Source organism: Delphinus delphis, chromosome 16 (genome assembly GCF_949987515.2).
Source record: "Delphinus delphis chromosome 16, mDelDel1.2, whole genome shotgun sequence".
Lineage (NCBI taxonomy): Eukaryota > Metazoa > Chordata > Mammalia > Artiodactyla > Delphinidae > Delphinus > Delphinus delphis.
This window is the reverse complement of record NC_082698.1, coordinates 27,457,499-27,477,050: the sequence shown is the minus strand read 5'-3', so window position 1 is coordinate 27,477,050 and position 19,552 is coordinate 27,457,499. Positions and strand designations below refer to the sequence as shown.

General features: G+C 50.6%; 1 protein-coding gene across 5 annotated transcripts in view; it reads left to right on the top strand.

Moving 5' to 3' along the window:
* The window catches only part of PAX2 (paired box 2), an 82,892-nt gene that overhangs the window by 38,219 nt on the left and 25,121 nt on the right, over window positions 1–19,552 (top strand). For 3 of the 5 annotated variants that reach the window (XM_060033610.1, XM_060033612.1, XM_060033611.1), the window contains one exon: window positions 239–358. In XM_060033610.1, coding sequence (XP_059889593.1) covers window positions 239–358 — 120 coding nt within the window. Of the gene's footprint in view, window positions 1–238; window positions 359–6,071; window positions 6,141–19,552 lie in introns of all 5 variants that reach the window. The other 2 variants (XM_060033608.1, XM_060033609.1) reach the window with 1 other exon arrangement.

Here is a 19,552-nt window from a genome sequence, read left to right as displayed (position 1 = left end):
TCTAGGTCTGCAGAGAAGGCCTGGGGTTGACTGGTCCCCACTCAATCCAGGGTGGACAGCAGTGAATAGCCTAAATTGTATGTAGCAATGCGTTCCCCCTTAAACCTCAGAGGAAGGAGGGGACTATGGCTCCCCATCCCTCCTCATTTCCTCTGCTTCTCTCTGCCCCCAGCCTTGGGGCTTTGGCCTGCGATCACAACTGCCATCCTGATGGCATTTCCTCCTTACTCTCGTCCAGTTCCCAGTACGGCCTCCCCTCCTGTTTCCAGCACCTCCAATGATCCGGTGGGATCCTACTCCATCAATGGGATCCTGGGGATCCCCCGCTCCAATGGCGAGAAGAGGAAACGTGATGAAGGTAGGGAGGAGGGAAGAGGCTTGGCTTCCCCTGTGCATGCTTTTGTCCTTGGACTCGGAGCTCCGGTTTCGGCCTAGCCTCGCAGCTGCTCTGCTGTGAGATCAGTTTTAGTAGCAAAGCCTGGGTCCCCCCACTACCCTGCTGGCTCCTGGAGAGAGGGAGGCAGGCTGCTGGTGGGGCCATCAGTTTCACCATCTGCTCAGCAGCCCCGACTGCCTCACCTTCCGCTGGGATTCATCCCGAACATCCCGGTGAGATGCCAGGAGGGAAAGCATGAGCCGTGGACTATGGGAAGGTTTTGGAGGTTGGGGGACAGCTGGTCTCTGACCTGGGGATGAAAAGCCAACCTGACTTGTCCTCCTCTGATCTCAACCCGTCAGGAGATGGGGGAGTGTTGTCATGTGCAGCTGACCCTTGTGTCCTTTCTCTGTAACACGTGGACCCTGTGCCCATTCAGACCACTTGGGGAGCTGGGCATGGGCCCTCTCTGCTCTCCTCTATGGGAGGAGACACCCCCCAGGCTCCTCTCTGGCCCTTCCCCTCATTCCCTGTAATTCCTCGGGTGCAGCTAGCTGTTAGGCAGGGAGTTAAAGGGTGAGGAGATGAAGAGGAGGAGCAGGGAAAGGAATTCAGAGGAGAGAGTGGTGGAGATGAACTTGGAAGAAGGTGTTCTTCAAATATTATGACATTAAGGTCCCTTGGTGACCATCTGGTTCTCTTTTATTTGCGGTACACGGGCCTCTCACTGTTGTGGCTTCTCCCATTGCGGAGCACAGGCTCCGGACGCGCAGGCTCAGCGGCCATGGCTCACGGGCCCAGCCGCTCAGCGGCATGTGGGATCTTCCGGAACCGGGACACGAACCCGCGTCCCCTGCATCGGCAGGCAGACTCTCAACCACTGCGCCACCAGGGAAGCCCCATCTGGTTCTCTTTTGATGCATGAGGCCAGGGCGCAGGGCTGGAGGCCCAGACAAAGGGAGACGCCAGTGTCTGGAGCCTGCTTCCTGCCCTGATCTTATGGTCCCTGCTGGGGAGACAGTAACTTCCTGGTCTAGGAAGGGCATATGATTTTAAGGGTCTCTCCCATGACATAGACAGAACCCTCTAAATATGAACATAGGGGGGTGACCAAATATCCCATTAGTCCAGACAGTTCCAATTTATGCCTTTGTCTCTGCGTCTTGGCCAGTCAGCGTCTCCTTTTTCTCTCAAAAATGTCCTGTTTGGACAGTAAATCATGTGGTCATCCTAAGTGCAGACAAGCCCTTGATTGGGGCAGCTCTAGAGGGTAAGGAACAGAGAAAAGAGACAAAGCTGAGATTCCCTAGACCCAGGCTGAGGGAAAAGAGAGTGTGAGAGCCCCGACCTCCAGCAGAAAGGACAGCATGTAGGAGAGGCCTGGGCCTGGCAAGACAGGGATGACCTGGGGCTGGCCTCCTTCCAGAAGCCCTAATGGCCTCGTTTCACAGGAAAACAGCTTGTCTGGCTCTATTTCTCCTTCTTCCAAAACATCCAAACCCATTTGGCTGCCACGGCCTTTGCCACTCACTAAATTTCATTGTGGTTGTTTTGGCGGCAGCCACTGACGGGCAGCGGGGGTGGCTGCATGAAAGGGCCTAAGTCTCAGTTCTCTCTGGGGGTTTCCCACACTCAGGCCTTCGCCAAGCTCCCTGGCACTCTGAGTGATCTGGAAGATTCTGCCTCAGAACCTGAGGCTTTCTCCTTTAACCACCAGCACCTGTGAGATGACCAGGACCCCTCTTTGTCCTCTCCCCATTGGTCTGCGGTTGGGGCCAAGCGTGTCCTCTGCTTCCTGGGCTCCTATGGGCCGTGAAAGGAGCTGGGGTTAGAGAGTCGCTGGCCTGAGGCTGCGGCCACTGCAGGTCGGGCCCGGCTGGCCCAGAACAGAGTGCTCTCCTCTCTGAGCAATTGATCACATTCATTGTTTCAAGTCAATTCAATTCAGTCACCCTTTCCTGGGCATCAGTCGCAAGAAAGGCTTGGTGCTGTAGGATCCCAGAGCAGAACAAGATATGATTCTTGTCCTTAAGGAGCTTACAGTCTAGTGGGGCATGTAAAACACGTGAGTCCAGAGAGCAGAAAGGCCCATCAGAGATCTAGATATCTGTGTTGTGATGGAGGTCTGGGCTGCAGGCCATGGGAACTCAAAGTGGGGAGGCAGTGAACCTCCAGGAAAGGCTGCTCTTCGAGGAGGGGCCTGAGGGATAGACAAGGGGCACGGTTCAAAGACAACGGTAGTTGAAATTCTATCGGACACTGTGCTGAAAACACAGGGGTGCTTTGGCTGGGATGAAAGGGCCTGAGGGGAAGTCGTGGCAGTAAGGCTGAGCGGAGGGGTTAGGGTCACAGGAGAGCAGGCCAAGACGGGGCCCTATAAGGAGTTTGGACTTTCTCCTGCAGACATGAGAAGCCACTGCAAGTGTCTGGGCAGGAAAGGACAAGAGCAGGGCTGGGCTGGGGAAGACCCTCCTCCAGGAGGCAGTGGGGAGACATCTCAGGAAGCAGTTGAATTCTGGGTGAGGGATAATGGCAGCCTCTAAGTTTACTCTTGCTGCTTAAATACTTACCACAGGCCTAGCCAGTTGGCAAGAAGGATCAGAGACCCTGCTTCTTTTTGGGGGAAGAGGGTTCTTTTGCCTTGACACACCCCTTCTGACCAACCCCAGGCCAGATGGAGCTGTCCTTCCCCTGGTGGAGGCCAGAGCCTATTAGGGAGGCCAGTATTCCCTGACCACACCCCTACCCCAAACGCACACCACCACACACACACTTGATCCATCGGACCCAGGTGGAAAGGGAGGGGAAAGGAGAGGCTAGAGCAAAGGCAGGCCTTTCACAGCCCATTCCTCCCTTCCCCCATTCTGGGTGCCTCCAAGCAGCCAGGCCCAGTTTGCATTAGGGAGCAGCTCAGATGATTAAGAATAGGGGAGATAATTATGTGTCAAGATGATGTAGCCCAACTCTGCAGTCAGGCCAAGGTAGCACAGCAGCTGGCACGGTCGCAGGAGGCAGCCTCGGGCATGGGCTGCACAGACACCCAGGTGTATCCTTCAGCCACTGGGCCAGCACCACAGGCAAAAGAGAGAGCTGACTCAGGCGGTGAGGGACGCTGGGATGGGAATGGGGATACATGTCAAGGGACTAGACCTCGAGGGAGTGGAGGGGCAGGTCTGTTTCCAGGTGGACCCTGTACCCCTGCCAGGCTGGCTCGATTTTGGCCCCACCCACTGGGGCATCTCCCTAGAAGTGTCATAGCCCAGGGGTGAGCTGTGAGCCTCTCTGTCCTCAAGGAAGCCACTCCCACTCCTGCCTGTGGGTACGGTTCGGCCTATTCTTCAGCACTAACAATGTAACGGTGGTGGGCATTAGCGAGGACAGTCACTGCAGCGGGCGCTGGCATTATTGGAGACAATCTCAGCAGTAGTTATTGGTGTTCGCAGTGATAATACCCAGAGCGTTACTGGCATTGGTACTCAGAACATGGACAGCGTTATTAGTATCTGCAGCAATCAGATCTGTGGGGACATTAGTGAAGGGCCAATCAGCTGTGACTCTGGGGAAAAAGGAAACTGACAGTGCCTGTGAGCCTGCTTGAGACGCCTCTCATGCTTTGGCCTTTGGAAGCATGGAAGAATCCCCAGGCTTGCCTTTAAGAAATATGCGAGTCAAGAAGCTTTGACCTCCCCTCCCCACAAGAGTCCAGGAGGTCCCAGAATGAGACAGGTAGACAGACCAGGGATAGATGAGGAAGTTATGTCACAAAGCACCCGGCAGACAGGCTGTCCATCCGTCTGAGAAGGTAGATCCCCGTTCAGTACCCTGCTAAATTCTTTCCCTCTTCTTGGCTACAATTATGGGTGGGTATATTAGGGTCCTTTGAAGGAACACTGCTTCCCCGAATGTTGCATGCCCTGGCGTATGTGGCTGCAGGATAGGGACTCTTGTATTCTTTTTAGGCTGAAAGACCTAAGTCCTTTACCTTCACCCAGTTGCTTTTGGCTGTGGCCTAAAGCATTGCCGTCCATCAGTGTTGTTGAAGGCCAGAGCAATTACATAACTTGTCCAAAAATCTGAATGAAGTCCTATGTGTGAGTCTTTCGATCTGTGTGAGGGGAGGTGTGTTGGTATCATCCTTTGATGTGTGGGGTTGCAGGGGGCCGCGCTTCTGTCTTCCATTAATTAGGTGCACAATGAATTGTGCAGTCGAGTGCTGCCAGGCCGGTGCAGTTGTACGTTTGCAGGCAGGGCAGGCTGCATGGCTGCAAACAGCCGAGACCTGTCACTGCCTTTAATAGCTCCCTTCTGCTTTGGATGAAGCTGTAACTTCAAGAAGTGGTTTATTTCCTTAGTTAGTTTCTCCCCAAAAGTCCCCCAGTGTGTTGCTCAGATTTGACTTGGAGCAAGTGAGGGGATTAGGCTGTGGGAAGGAGCAGCACCTGCTCTGTCTAGGAGCCTGGGCTTCAGGCAAGAGAAGGCTGCAAAGACCCCCACGCAGAAGAAGGATTCGGGTGGAGGCCAACAGGCAGTCCCGGGAGCGCAGCAGGGATGGGCAGTGTGGCTCAGTGGGGAAGGGGTCTGGAGGGAGGGAGGTGCGGCCAGGTTTGAGTCCTAGTGCCTTGGGCAAGTCACTTAACCTTCATCAGCTCAGTCTTCTCCTCTGTGAAATGGAGACGGTGACGGTACTTAGCTCACAGGGATGTGGGGAGCACTACACGCGATCATGGAGATGGAGTTGAGCCGACTCCGTCTCGGAAGATGGCTTGCTGTGTGTCTGGGGAGGAAGGCATAATTGGCAGGTTTATGTTTCAAGGGGAAATGAAGTTGTGTCAGAAAGAAACTTTTTTAGGTACAGCCTCTCTCATCTTGGTGCAGCTCCTCTTACATACGGCAGCCTAGGGAAGCTGATGCTGGGATAAACCGACCTAGATGGGACCAGGGCAGTGGGGGAAAGCTATGAGCCTCCCCTGTGTGACTGGGAGGACCTCTGTCCATCTCTGCTTGCTCATCTGCTCTGCGGTTATCCACTTGGGCTGCATGTCATCTCTTATTAGCCTCCACAGGCATTTTAGATGTGGGTAAATAAATACGGGACCCCTTCTTCTCTAACATGGAGGCATCCCTCCCTCTATCCATTGCTGTGTATTTCTGTTCCCACATACAAGTTTATGTATTTACCTTGGGAAATGTTTGTTTTGTGGCTGCATGTGCTTTTTTACACGGGTTATGCAAATGTCGGTATTGTGTGTTCTCTACCTTTCTGAGATCGTTGGGTGAAAGGGGATGCAGAACTGCATTGGGCAGGCATGCAGTTTTCTGGGTAGTGTATGCACGCGAAGAGATGTTCAAATGTGAGCAGGTGCATGTCCATGTCCCTGTCAGCAGCTCCAGGGAGCTGGGAGAGCTCTAAGCCAGGCCTGGGTGTGCTAAGGCTGCATGGTCTTGAGGCATAGGTTCGCGTATGGAATTTTGCCCAAAGGGCCCTGTAGGCATCACCCTGCATTCTGTTGGCAAAAGGATGGGCTGTCCTGATCCTGCCTCCATGGGTGGACTGGCTCCCAAGGCAAGGGAGACTGAGACTGGGAACCCTTACAGAGGAACCTGGTCTCCCAACCTCAGGGTTTCTCCCCCCTCCCCGGTCTTCAACCTGCCTGTCTTTCGCGATCTCTCAGTGTCTGTCTCTTATTTGCTCTAGTCGAGGTATACACTGATCCTGCCCACATTAGAGGAGGTGGAGGTTTGCATCTGGTCTGGACTTTAAGAGGTATGGGGGCCAGAGGGAACATGGTGCGGGGACCAGGGGAAAGAGCCGGGGGTGGCCATTAGAGAGTCTTCAGAGAGTGGGTTCCTAAGGGCCAGAGAGCAGAATAGGAGGAGGTGGCCCAGGATTCCACTGGGAAACCAAGAGGCTAACAGAATCTCAGGGCCTGGCTCACTTCCGCCTTGGGCTACTGCTGGCTTTGGGGGCTGAGGCCCTGTGGCCTGGAGGGTCAGGCCCTCAGTGGATGGGAGACACTTTTTCCAGCCCTTGGAAAAACAAAGAGCAGATCGGGTAGTAAAACAAAAGCAAAGGAGACCTGGAAACACCTGACAGCCCTAATTCATCACGGCCCAAGTTTTTTCCTGTGTTCCCATTATATTTGTTTGTAAAAGTGGAAATCAATTTTGAAGGTAATTTTCTGGAAAGAATGGAAGGGAGGTGGGAGGGCCGGATAAGGCAGAGATGGTAAAAGGAAAAATTTAGGCCAGGCACAGCCCAGGGGCAGCTCTTGGCAAGGTGAAAGAAAATTGCATATTCAATCTCCGTCCATGAATCTCCCTCGCTGCTGCCCGCCTCCTGCTTGAAAACAATGAAGGCTTTTTCCCAACGCTGGGCAGGGCCTCGGTATCAGCCTCACTTTAACTTCAGGGTCATTAATTCCCTGATTATTGAAGGAGAAGAGAGGGTTGCAGCATCAATTCCAAAGGCACCCCCCCATGTGATCAGGCCCTGGTTGGGGTGGGGTGGGGGGCAGCCAGGGTGAGGTGAGGTGTTGCTTCAGAAGAGCAGAGGGGTGGGAGGGAGGAAGTGGGGAGCCAACTGGACTGGGGGGAAGGAAGCCAGGAGGAGGGGAGAAGAAGGCAGTCATTACTGCATACCTCTGTTGTGTTGTTATTGCAAATTAAAAGTAGCATGTTCCACTCCGCAGCTATCTTTGGGGAGGGAGGGGCACCGAGGGAGGTGGGGGATCTTATCATTGCTTCTTCAGCAGACCAGCCGTGGTGTCACCGTGTGAGGTGACATTTGAATTTACAATTCCGCTGAGAAAAGCCATTAATTCACAAATTAACATTTCTCCCTCTCCCTCTCTCTTTAACACTCTCTCCCTCTCTCACATGGATGTGCAAGCAATTGAAAAGACAAAGGAAATAGCCTTAAGGAAGAGACTTTACTGCTAGTCTGTCTGTGCTGAGATTGCTCCCCCTGCTTCCAGATAGATAAACCAATTACCTGAGCAGCTCTGCTCCTGGCCGCCTGAGATCACCTCCCTTTGTAGGCTGCCTCCATGGCTGGATTACACTCGGTGTATCTCATTAGTGTAAACCAGGCATGCCCTGGTCACCGGGCTCTCTTCCCTGCTCTCTTTCTGGAGGGGCAGCAGGAGGAGTGCTGGTGTCAGAAAAGGCAGGCAAGGAGGACCCTGGGAAAGAGGAGAGGCCGCCACTGGCCAGCTGCCAGGTGCTGGGACTCTGGTGCTCAAGGCCCGGACCTTCGGTCCTGGAGGAGGCTGCTGGGGGGATCTGCAGGTGAGCGCTCCTTCGCAGGTTTGCATGGGTGGACATTTAGAGGCAGAGGCAGGAGCCAGAGCCTGACTCTCTGGGGCCCACAGCGCCTGTTCTCTGTGGCCTTTTGGTCCAGGGGCTGGGGGCTGGCAGAAGCAGAGAGGGATCTGAGCGCTCCCTGCATGGGAAATGCTTAGGGAAGTTTCGCTGAGTCCACATCATCTTAGTGGGACAGGATGCAGCCTGAAGGAGCTGGGAGGGGTGCAGAGGAGGGCCCAGAGGCAAGGTGAGGTTGCACTATGTTGGGTAAACAAAAGGAGGTTGCACTGATTCCTTAACCTAAACCCAGCACTTGGGAGCAGTTATGTCTGTTTGCCACTCAGTCCCTACACACACACTCCCAGCCATCCAACTCCTTTCTTAGAGAAGACCCATCCAGGAGCGTGGACCCGGGGTGCTGTGCTCTCAGACCTCTGGAGTGCGCTTGCATCGTGGGCAGGATGTCGCAGAGCCATTTTTGCTTTTACTCTCCTCCAGGCCCCGGCCAGGCACTGCATGAGGACAGTATATTGGCAGAGGGAAGCCAAGTGGAGTTTGAGTTTCTGTAAGGAAAGTACCTCTGCGGGTTATTGCTAGAATTATATTATTTCACAAACATTACATACTACCAAGCACAGGTCACAGACTCTGAACCTAAGGAGGCAGGTTCTATGAAAGTTCAGAAACAAAATCGGCATGGAGGTAGTCATCTGTCTAGACAAGCACCCAACTTTAACTGTATTAACAAAGCTCAACCTATGTTCATTTTCCAACAAATATTCAAACCCTGGCTACTGTCCACTCCAGCCCAAGAGCAAACTAAGTTTTAAAGGTCAGTATTTGCTAAGACACACAAACCCCCAAACCCACTGCTGAACACACATTCATTGTTATGAGTATATCTTCCTAGTAACGTGGGAAATTAGACCGTTCATACCTGAGGGGGGAATTTTTCTATCTTAGTTGGATCACATATTTTAGCCTAACTCTCAGGGTAATGTTGGCTACGAGCCTGTTGAACACCAACCATGTCATTATACAGAGTTAGGTTTAAAGGTTTTATTGAGACCTTTGCCTTGCGCCCTGTGCACACTCGGACTTACTTTTTTCTGTAGAGAGATAGCAGGGTTTAGCCATGGCTGTGTGTAGCTGACATAGGTGTGTGAATTGTACCTGAATCCCTGCGTTTATATCAGAGACTGTAGCCACGTCATTAACCCCCTTAGTTTCCCAGCCAGTTCATGCTGTTGTGGGTAAAGAGTTATATTTGGTTGTCTGAGGAAGGATGTTGAGATTTAGCACAAAAGAGTATATTTTTTTCGTAAAGTGCCAAAAAGTCAGAATGGATGGGTTGACCCCGCTCCCCAGGAGAGGAGGTACAGACTTGCAGTGGAGGGGCTGTGTGTGACCCTCCACCACTGGAAATTGGGGTGGGAATAGCAATAACTTTCTCAGCAGAGGCCTCGGGTCCTCCCCACTCCCGCATCTGTGCGCTCCTGTGCACGTGTATGCACACCCACCGTGTCAGAACACATCTTCAACCCCTTGTCTTCCACTTGGCAACTACCTTCCAGCCCTGCAGGTAGGTGTCGTCCTCCTTCCCCCACAGGCAAGGGCTACAAGAGAGAAATCCGGCCAGGGGCCTGGAGGACCCCTCAGAAAAAGGGTCGGGGAGAAGGTAAGCTGGGGAGACCCAGGAGTGCCGCCTGCCAGAGGAATGGGTCCCAGCAGCCTCCCGACCATTGCTGGCTGCACAAGAGGGGCCCCAGAGCCCAGGGAGGGCCCCTCCCTTGCTTGCCTTCCTCAGGGCCCCGGTGGCCGGCAGGGGGGACCCTCCCCATTCTCCCCCGTGGGGGTGGAAGGGCCAGGAGGGTTGGGGGAGGGCTGGGAGACGGATCACGAGCCTCAGAGCCGAGTAGTTGCAGCACAGCCAGTAATTCAAACCATCCTGACCCTTCGGTGAACTCAAACCTGCTGACCTTGACAGCACCAGACAAGGGAGGCCTCACAGACCTCAACCTGCATGGAGGCCTCGCCTTCTCTCCCTCCCTTCCTTGGAGCCCGTATCCCAGCCTCCAGGTGGCTCCTCATTTGGCCATCCGAGCGAAATGTCAGCATCCCTCCCTCCCTGAGGTGCCCGCCGGCCTGCCTCAAAGCACCCTTTGTGCTCATCTCCTCTGGAGGCAAGCGTGTGGACATCTCACGGGGGTCTTTCCAGGGCTGGGCTGAGGCTTCCTCCTTCGGACAAACCTTTTACACCTTGCCCACCCGTCCTCCTGCCCAGGCTTCATCTTTTTCAAGAGCTATAGTGTGTGTGTGTGTTTGTGTGTGTGTGTGTGTGTGTGTGTGTGTGTGTGTGTGTGTGGTGTCCGGGTGCACACAAGGGCAGGGATAAAATGTGATCGAGACAGAGCAGACAAGGGGAGGGAAGAAAAGCAGGAGGAAGGCAGCCCCAGGAACCTGCATTAAAGTAAATGCAGTTTATGAAGTTTATGCTCTCCTCCTGGGGAGAGCTGGAGTCCATCCAACAGCCTCTTGGAGCCTGCCAGACAGCTCCCGAAACAGAAAGTGCAGGCAGGAGTGCAAGCAAGCCGGTGGCAGAGGGAGAGATGCACGGACACACACACACACACACACACGCACACGGACACACACACACACACACAGAATCTCTCTGTCTCTCTGTCTCTCTCTCTCTGTCACTGGCTCACACAGATCTCCCTAGGCCCCAACAGACTGCAAAGCCTGGGATGGAGGGATGCAGAAGAGTGTTTGGTAGAAGGGACCCTGGGAGCTTCCCTTCCCTCTTACCTCCCCACCCGCATCTCCATCTCCTTTGCAGTGTGGACCACTGGGGCAACCAGCTTGTGGAAGCTGCTCTGGGAAAAGGGCAGTGCAGGTGGTCTTGAGGTCTAGGAAGGAAAAGGGACCAGAATGTGGTCTCCCAAGAACCTGCCTTCTCTCTGATGCTGGGCATCCATTTTTGTCTGGCACCTTGGTCTAGACCAATCAGGTACCCCACAGCTACTGAAGACAGTCCTTCAGGAGAAATTTAAGGAGTCTCTTAAGGAAAAGCAATCAGAGACAGTATTTTTTCTGGGAATTCAGAGGAACTAAATAGTTGACCAGGTTAGGATATGGGAGCTCTCAGACGGACTTATAAGCAAGGCGGAGTAACTGCCTTTCTAGACTCTTCCGCATGTGCACCAGCACTTGGGTTCATGTGTGTGTTCACTAATAATATGTAAGTGGGCCAGAATCCTTGACTTCAGACAAAAGGAGAGTGTGAAGAAAGATGACTGGAAAGGGAAATATATAGCAAAGCCTTCTCTCTGCCCAGGGCAAGGTGGCAACATCCATCTCCTGCCCCATGAAATGCCTGAGCTGGGGACGGGCAGTGGGGAGAAGCCTACCTCCCACCTTTTCCTGAGAACTCCGTGTCCCTATTCAGGTTCTTCCAGGAGCTGGGATAGAGCAGGAAAACAGAGGTAGAGTCATCTGAAGGCAGAGAGTCAAGCAGGAGAGGGTACAAGGGAAGGGGAAGGATGGCTGGAAATTGATTGTGGAGGATGCTCTGGGAAGCCAGGAGACACAAGGCATGGAGGGAGGCAGAAACTGCCCAGGGATGGCTTTTGCCCTTTCTCTCCTCTTTTCTCTCTTCCTCCCTCCTTCCTTCCCTCACTCCCCCTCCTCATCCCTCCCCTCTTCCCTCCACACATCTTTATTGGTTCCAGTAATAGCGTTGATTTGCATGTCAGGCAAAGCTTTGCTACACACACAAAAAGAAAACCCCAGCCGTGGCGGTGTGGCAGTGTCAGCTCTCGCTGTTGTTCGACAGTGTAAAATTAAATTAATAAAGCCCCCAACACAGGAAAACATAACAGGAAATTAATGGCCTTTACTGTCGCTCTGATGCAGTCATTTGCAACCCTGCTTTCCGCACCAAAGACTTCATAAATGCAAGCAGTTTCTCTAAACAAGCATACTTAGAGCGGCCTGGTATGTAATTTTTCGCCTTGCTTGTGTCCTTTGAGCTAACAAAGGCCCCTTCCCTTCTGGCTCCAGAGAGGTTTCTAACTCGTTCTGGCCCCAGCTGGAGCCCAGCCCCAGGCAGAAGGCCGCAGCCCCTCCTGAGAGCCCAGACAGGAGTGAAGGAGGACTCAGGTCCCCCTCAGACAGACCCTCAGCCAGCCCTCCTTCCCCGCCAGTGGCCAGTGCGCCCAGAGCCCCAGCCTCTGCCTGCAGGCCAGCAGGAAGGCTCAGCGTATGCTCTCAGCCAGGAAGGTTGATCACCCTGGGGAATTCACCCAAACCCACCCAATGCTCACCCCTCCCCTTCCTCTGTGCAGCGGTCCTCTCTCCCCACTACCTGTTTGTTCCCCTTCCGCCATCTGTCCCTGCTCGCCGTCCTTCTACTTCTTCACGTAGGGGTCACAGCCACCACGCTGGCAGCATGTTGGCAGTAGGCGCCCATGACCCACTTTTCTACAGGTAACTGGGGGCTAACTTATTCAAAACGGGTATAGTGACAGTGTGGATGTAATTCTCTGGGGTTCTAGGTCTCCCCCATATATCCCTCTTCTCCCCTGGTTGGTTAGAAAATATGAGGGCCCTAAATGATCATTCAGACCATCTCTCTGTCCTTGGGCTGATTTCCCATAAAGCATTTCAGAGAGCTGAGGGTCTGTGGTTTTGCTTCAGTGTGTAAACAGGTGGGATATTGAGAAAACTTACACTGACCTCTCTGGGGATCTTTGTGGGCCCAAGTTCCCACTGTGTTAGGATGTGTAAGAGGAGCAAATAACCAGGTTGTGGATCTCACGGAACTTACAGTCTATGGAGAGGTAAGGCTATCCCAAACCAGACAATAAGCTGTTAATTGAAAGCTGAACCATGTGGCTGAGTGTTCAGTAGGAATCCAGGGAAGTGGCTAGAAGAGCCCGCAGGAGATGGGACTTGAAGCTGGAATTGGCTGAGATTTGGAGAGGCTGTCTCCAGGGCTATCTCGCCTATGGAGGGAGGCCAGTGGCTGGGCTAAGGCTGGTGACAAGACAGTCAGATTCTTAAAGGTCATCTGGTTTTATCTGCCACTCACATGGAACTCTCCCCTCTAGCAGTTCTGTTTGACAGGTCACAGCCCCTGCCTGGGCATAGGACATAGATGGACAGTTGTCATTGTTAGCAGCACTGCCTTTATACTGAGTCAACGTGGTGTTGAGGGAAGAGGATGGGACTTGGAATCCCGATGTCTGGATTGGGCTCCATCTCCTCTCCTTGCTTGCCTTGGGACCTTTGGCTGATTACATAATCTCTCCGAATCTGTTTCCTCATCTTTAAAATAAGATAACAACATTTGCCACATAGGGTGGTGGTAAAGATCTCCACGCAACAGCCCCTCTTTTCTCCCTCCCTCCCTCCCTTCCATTCATTCCACCTGATTTACTGAGCACCTAACACCGGGCTGAGCCCTGAGTGGATTTCAGTTTCTCACATGGTGTGGTCCCTGTGCTTGTGGAAGGCCCTTCACCATCCTGGTTACCCATCTCTGAATTCATTCTTGACAGTTAAAGTCCTTCTTAAATGAACACTAAACTCTAGAGACAGTCTAGCCAAAGCCAAGTACAGTAGAACGCTTGCCATTCTCCACCTGGAGATTCTGCATCCATAATGTAGCTTAAGATTACATTCGATTTTTTAGCAGCCGTGTCAGACTCAAACTCATATTGAGTTCGTGGTCAACTAAAACCTTGAGATCTTTCTCACATCAATTGCTATCAAGCCAGGTCTACCCCATTCTACACTTGTGTAATTGATTTTTTTTAAACCTAAACATAGGGCATTCCATTTATCCCTGTTGAATTTCATCTTGTTGGTTTGGGCTCTTAATTCCACCCAATTAAGATCATAAGGATGTCTTCTATGTCATCATCCAAGTAGTTTTTTTTTCTTGTTTGTCTGACATCTCCTACTCATTTTTTAAATTTATTTTTATTTATTTTACTTTATTTTTTATTTTTAATATTTGGCTGCATCGGGTCTTAGTTGCAGCACGCAGGATCTTCTTAGTTGCACGGGGGATCTTTCATTTCCAAGCGCGGGATCTCCGTTGCGGTGTGTGGGCTTCTCTCTAGTTGTGGCACACAGACTCCAGAGCACGTGGGCTCTGTAGTTGAGGCACACGGGCTCAGTAGTTGGGACCCGCGGGCCTAGTTGCCCTGCGGCATGAGGGATCTTAGTTCCCCGACTAGGGATCGAACCCATGTCCCCTGCATTGGAAGGTGGATTCTTTACCACCAGACCACCAGGGAAGTCCCCCAAGTAGTTTTTTTAAAGAGTGATTTTCCTTTAAAATAAAGGAAAGCCACATGGCCCACCAGTGGAGATGTCCCTCCTGGGTGCTTTAGGGACCATTGAGCCCAACAGCCATCAGCCATTTCACTGTCCTTCATCTTGTCCATAAAGTTAGGAAGACTCTCTGTGAAATTCTCTGTTACCATTCACTATACCCACAGTGTTTCCTTAATCAATCAATTTTAAAAATCCAATATAAGTTGATGAGAAAATTGAATGTCTGCTATGGATAAAGCATAGCAGGACTGATCTACAAAGGTAAATAGGAAGGACACAGTCCCTGACCTCAAGAAGCTTCTAATCTAGTAGGGAGATAGATGTGCACACCATTACACAAGCAGAATGTGATAGATCTATGATCAAGGTATAAAGTGCTATGATAAATGTAAAGAAGCGGGGGGCAGTTGCTTCCCATCAGGGCGATTGAGGAAGTCTTTGTAGGGATGGCATTTGATCTAAGCACTGATAACTAGTTAATGTGCTACCACGTATTCTTGGGGAGTGCATGCAGACTCCACAGTATTACCATTTTCTTTTCTAATGCCCACACATTAACGGCATGATAATTTCTTCTAAAAGATTTCCAGACCCTAATATTAAATGTACTAGACTGTTGTTTGCATAAGCTTACCTTTCTCCCCTTTTCACGATGGCATTGGTTTTGTCACTGTGTTGCCCTTTTATTGTGACCACTCAAGGATTATCAACAAAAACTTTAGGATGCTATCTACCTCCCCCCAGCCACCACCCTGCCTCACCTGAGTTCTGATATATGAATTATCTGGGCCTGGGAGAGGTAACTCAATTGAAATGGTTAAGAGGTACCTGCCTGGCCTCCTCCTGACCTGGGCAACTCCTCCTGGTCCCATTTTGAAGATCCTTTTCTTTGATGGAGAAGACCACGTCAAGCCAGGGGTTGAGAAGTTCCGCCTTCTCTCTCAGCATTGCATCCTTTCCTGAGCACTGAGCTTAAGCTAGCCTTCCTTTTTGTTCTTTCTCCAGACGTAGCTACCAAGGCCCTTTTTTGTTGTTTCAGCTTGTTCTGAGCTTTTGTCTTCCTGACAGGCTCCTGCTACTCTCATATCCATCCCTGGTTATGGTCCCCTCCTTCCATCTGTTGTGTGTGTCCTTTATAAGAGGGAAAAAAATAACTTTTGTCTGATAATAAGTGTAATGTATACTCATTGTAAAAATATTTGGAGGATACAGTAAATTAAAAAAAAAATCACCCATAATCTCATCACCAAGAGAATTTTGGTGATGAGATTTAGAATTTTGGCATAGTCTTTACAGTCTTTTTTTCCCCTGTGTATCCATAATTAAATATATATATAATTTTTATCAGAATTGGAATTATACTGTATATACAGCTTGTGTCTCGCTTTTTTCACTTAACATTATATAGGACCATTTTCACATATCATTAAATATTCTTTGAAAACATGATTTTTTAATGGCTGCATAATCTTCCACTGTTCCATGTACATGTTCTTTTAAAATCTAGGCTCATCATATTTTAAAGCTTATTCATGTGCAACAACGATTTCCCTTCAAGACCCTCTCTTTCCACCCTTCCCCCACTCCCACTCCCACTCCCTTTACTTTGTCAGGTTGATTATTTGAGCTTGTAGCAGCAGAATTTCATTTTTAGAGCATCCTGTCCTCATGGAATTATATTCCCTTCTAGAATCTCTTGCCACGGGGTCACACAACCATTCTTTCCCTCAACACATAGCAGTTTGCTTTTCTCAAGTCAGATCCTGTGCAATGCCCCCTCCTTTTGCTACTGTCACCTCTAGACATGGGTGCTTTCTGCCCAGATCCCCAACAGTTCCCTTTTATCAGTTTTTTCTTTCTTGGTCAGAATTAAGCAGCCTGGGGTAGCGGAAAAGGGCACGAGTCTGAGAAACCTCTGTATCCTAACGATGACTAGCTGTGTGACATGGGGAAATTACTCAACCTTTCTGAGCCTCTTTTTTCTTTTTAAATCTCTAAGAGGGAACGGATTAAATTATCTCCATGACACTTTCTAGCTATAAAATGTGATAACACTGAATCCAGAGTGGCAATGTCCTACACTGCTTCTTTTTCCTTCTAAAAGGTAAACTGCAAGGCAAGTAAAGAATGGATCAATCTTTGCTTTGGGAATTCTATGCAACAAATCAGCCAACATTTTTTGCCACCTACTATGTGTCAGGCCCTGGGCTAAGTTTACATACATGAAAAAGATGGGTCCCTGCCTTTAAGATAGTCACAGTTTAGTGAAGAAAACAAACATTAAAAAGTAACAACGTAGGAATTCCCTGGCGGTCCAGTGGTTAGGACCCTGTGCTCTCACAAGCCGCGCCATGTGGCCAAAAAAATAATGATAGTAATAACTACGATACATATTGATTCTAAACTTGGCTTTGCCACTTACTGGCTGGAATAAGTACTTCGGGGCGAGTTGCATAGCCTGTGTAGCCCTTGGTTTCTCCAGATTATGAGCTGAACTGCCCGAGGCATATTGTCTGGATTTGCTTCTGACTGGTCCATCACGTGTTAGCTCTGTAACCTCAGCAAAGTTCCTAAACCTCTTCACTTCTATTTCTTCGCCTACAAAATAAATGGGGATAATAATAGGAGCTTCCTGCTTAAGTTCTGGTGAAAATTAAACAAGTCAATATATGTAAAATTCTTAGATGAGTGCCCTGTATATAGTAAGCGCTTAACGTGAGCTGTTGTTACTGTAAGGATTGAATCAGTGGATTACGTTAGGCATAGTGTCTGGTACCATTATAGGAGCTGGATCGATTTTAGTTATTATTATTATTTCTACAACAGTGGTTTGGATAGATGTCTACTGGAACACAGAGAAAAGAGAAGCGAACACTGCTGAGGTGGGAGCTAGCAACCCTCTGGTGTTCATCTGAGGAAACTCAATCCAGAAAAGCTCGAGGGACTTGGCCAAGGTCACATAGCATGTGAGGGACAAAACTAGGATTTCAACCCAGGAGATGATACTCCTAGTTCAGTGTCACGTTAGGGCCACTAGTGTAGTTAGTGTCCCCAGAGGCACATGGGTGTAGATGGGCCCAGTAAGACTGAGGTCAGGCAGGCAGGTAGCCATGCCCCTGCCTTCCACCCTATCGTGAACTCATGGAGTGTTTAGAAGCAGGGCTTGGTCAGGGTTAGCAGGTTCTCCGGGGCTGGAAGCCTGGGCAGAAGCTGGTCTTGCTCAGAGCCAAAGCTTCGGGCCAGGTTTCCAAGGATTTCTTCATGCCCTCCTCTTGAGCGTGGCTTGGGGTGACTGGCCAGGGCAGTCCCACTGATCGTCTGGTATAAGGACAGGAGACCATGGGGAATGTCATCCCACCTCCTTGGACAGACAGTGTTTGCATCAGCTTCTTCCCAGCTCATGGCTCCCCCATTTCCTCCTCCCTCCTCCTTCTCCTGTCTCCTGCCCTTCTCTCCTCACCCCTCGTGCTCCTTCCTTTTCCTTTCTCCTTCCCGCTCCCCTCTGCCCCCTCTCCTCCCCGTTTTGTTAATCCTCGCTCTTCTCCCAGTCCGGAAAGCAGCCCCATTCCTCAGCATCCCCGACCTCTCTCCCCGTTCTCAATCAGATAGGAGGCCAGGGTGGCAGCCCAGACCTCGCGGTCCTGCGCCGCCGTGGGGGTGGGGCCGGAGCGGCACAGGCAGGCTGCCCTGAATGACAAGCGGGGATATTGATCGCATTCTGAACTCAGCCCAGCCGATAGAAGGTAATTAATGACTCCATTTGCCTCAGCACTGAGGAGAACAATTGAGTTTGAAACTGCAACAACTGGCAGCTGGGGAGACTGGGGGCGGCCTGGGAGTGAACCCCTCAGAGGAGGAAGGTGGCGTTAGAGGAGCTAAGACAGGGAGAGGGGGCAGAGGCCACTGGTCAGACTGGGATGCAGCAAAGAGCTCCCACCCGGATCAGCGCCCCGACCCCTCCTCCTCCCCGAAGCCCCCTAGAGGCTGAGGTCCATCACCTACTGTCCCCACTTCCTCCACACATTTCTCTTTTCTTCCTATATCACTTTTTCAGGTCATTTTTGGTCTACAGGTGAAGTGAGACTGACTTTCCCTGGGATTGCTCCTTGTTAGCTGTGTGAAGCACTCACATGTTTTTCACTCTCCCTCGGCTTGTTTCTTCTTTTGTAACATTGGATTAATGGTAGCTCTTCTGCAAGTGTTATGTGGGAATTAGAGATAATGTGTAATAAAGAACCTGGAGCCTGCCTAGTACATAGTTAGTGCTCAGTACATGACAGTGATGATGATCTTTGACAGGGAAGGCAAATTTGATAGAGTGGAGAGAGCTTTGGAGTCAGACATTCCTGAGTTCAAATCCAGCCTTTGCCTACTTTCTAGTTGGATGATATTGAACAAATAATTTTGCCTCTCATCTGAAAGATAAGAATGATAGTAAATACCTCGTAAAAGTGAATGGATTTAATGAGTGTTAGGTGGAAGCCCTAATATTGTCAGTTTCCCCATAGATGGGTAGATGTGTGTATTTGGGCTTGGAAAACTGAAGTTAATATAGTTCTTTGCTATACTTTAAAGGAATTTCTCTCAAATGCCTAATTCCTACTTCTTGGGGTTTGGTGGGCAGCCCCTATTCATTCCACTTTGATTTTGATGAGCCTTGGTGCTTTCTGACCAAGGAAATGGCATTATTTCATTCTCTCTATTACCATCACCCCCACCTACCTTTTGGTCAGCACACGAGAATTTCTCTTGTCCGTTGTAGGGACTGCTTTGGAGATTCAGGTACAGTGTCAACACACAAGGAAGACAGAACACTTCTGTTTTGTCCCTTGTCTCTAGCCCTCATCCCTAATACGTGGTGTTCAGTGCCTGTCCCCCTCCCCAAGCTGCTGAGACCTCACCGGCCAGCCCTATTCATGATTGGCCAGCAAGAGGGCTCTGGCCTGGGGTCAGAGGCGTGGGAGGTAGGGCTCTGCTCCAGGGTGGCCCAGGAATGGATGGGGAGTGACAAGGTTAAGTGAATGAGGAAATCACATCTTTTTGTTGAGGAGTAAAAGCCATTTTTATTAATGATTCTAGAAGTGGTATGTGCTTCCTGTACAAGGCCTGGATCATATAGAAAAACTTAGATGAGAAGAAAAGAATTTGCTCACGATCAGGGAGTAATCACTGTTACCCTGTGGGTGGCTCTCCTTCCAGTCAAGGTGATCTTTGGTTTTACAATTCTCTTCTTTTGCACGGAGATCAGGGCCCCACTGCTGGATCCCAGGCTCTGCACATGGGCTGGGCAGGCAGCTGCTGCTCCTCATTGGGGCTCAGGCCGCAACTGTCCACAGGCATCTTCCCTGTGCCAGGCTCCCTGGTAGATATGCCCTTGACCTAGCCACTTACCCTCATTTATGCTGCACTTCATTTACTCTGAGCCTCAGTTTCCTCACCAGTAAAAAGGGGATTATAATCCCTAGCTACCTTGGAGAGTAGTTAAGAAGCCCAAATAACATAAGGTCTGTGAAAGCTTTTGTTAAC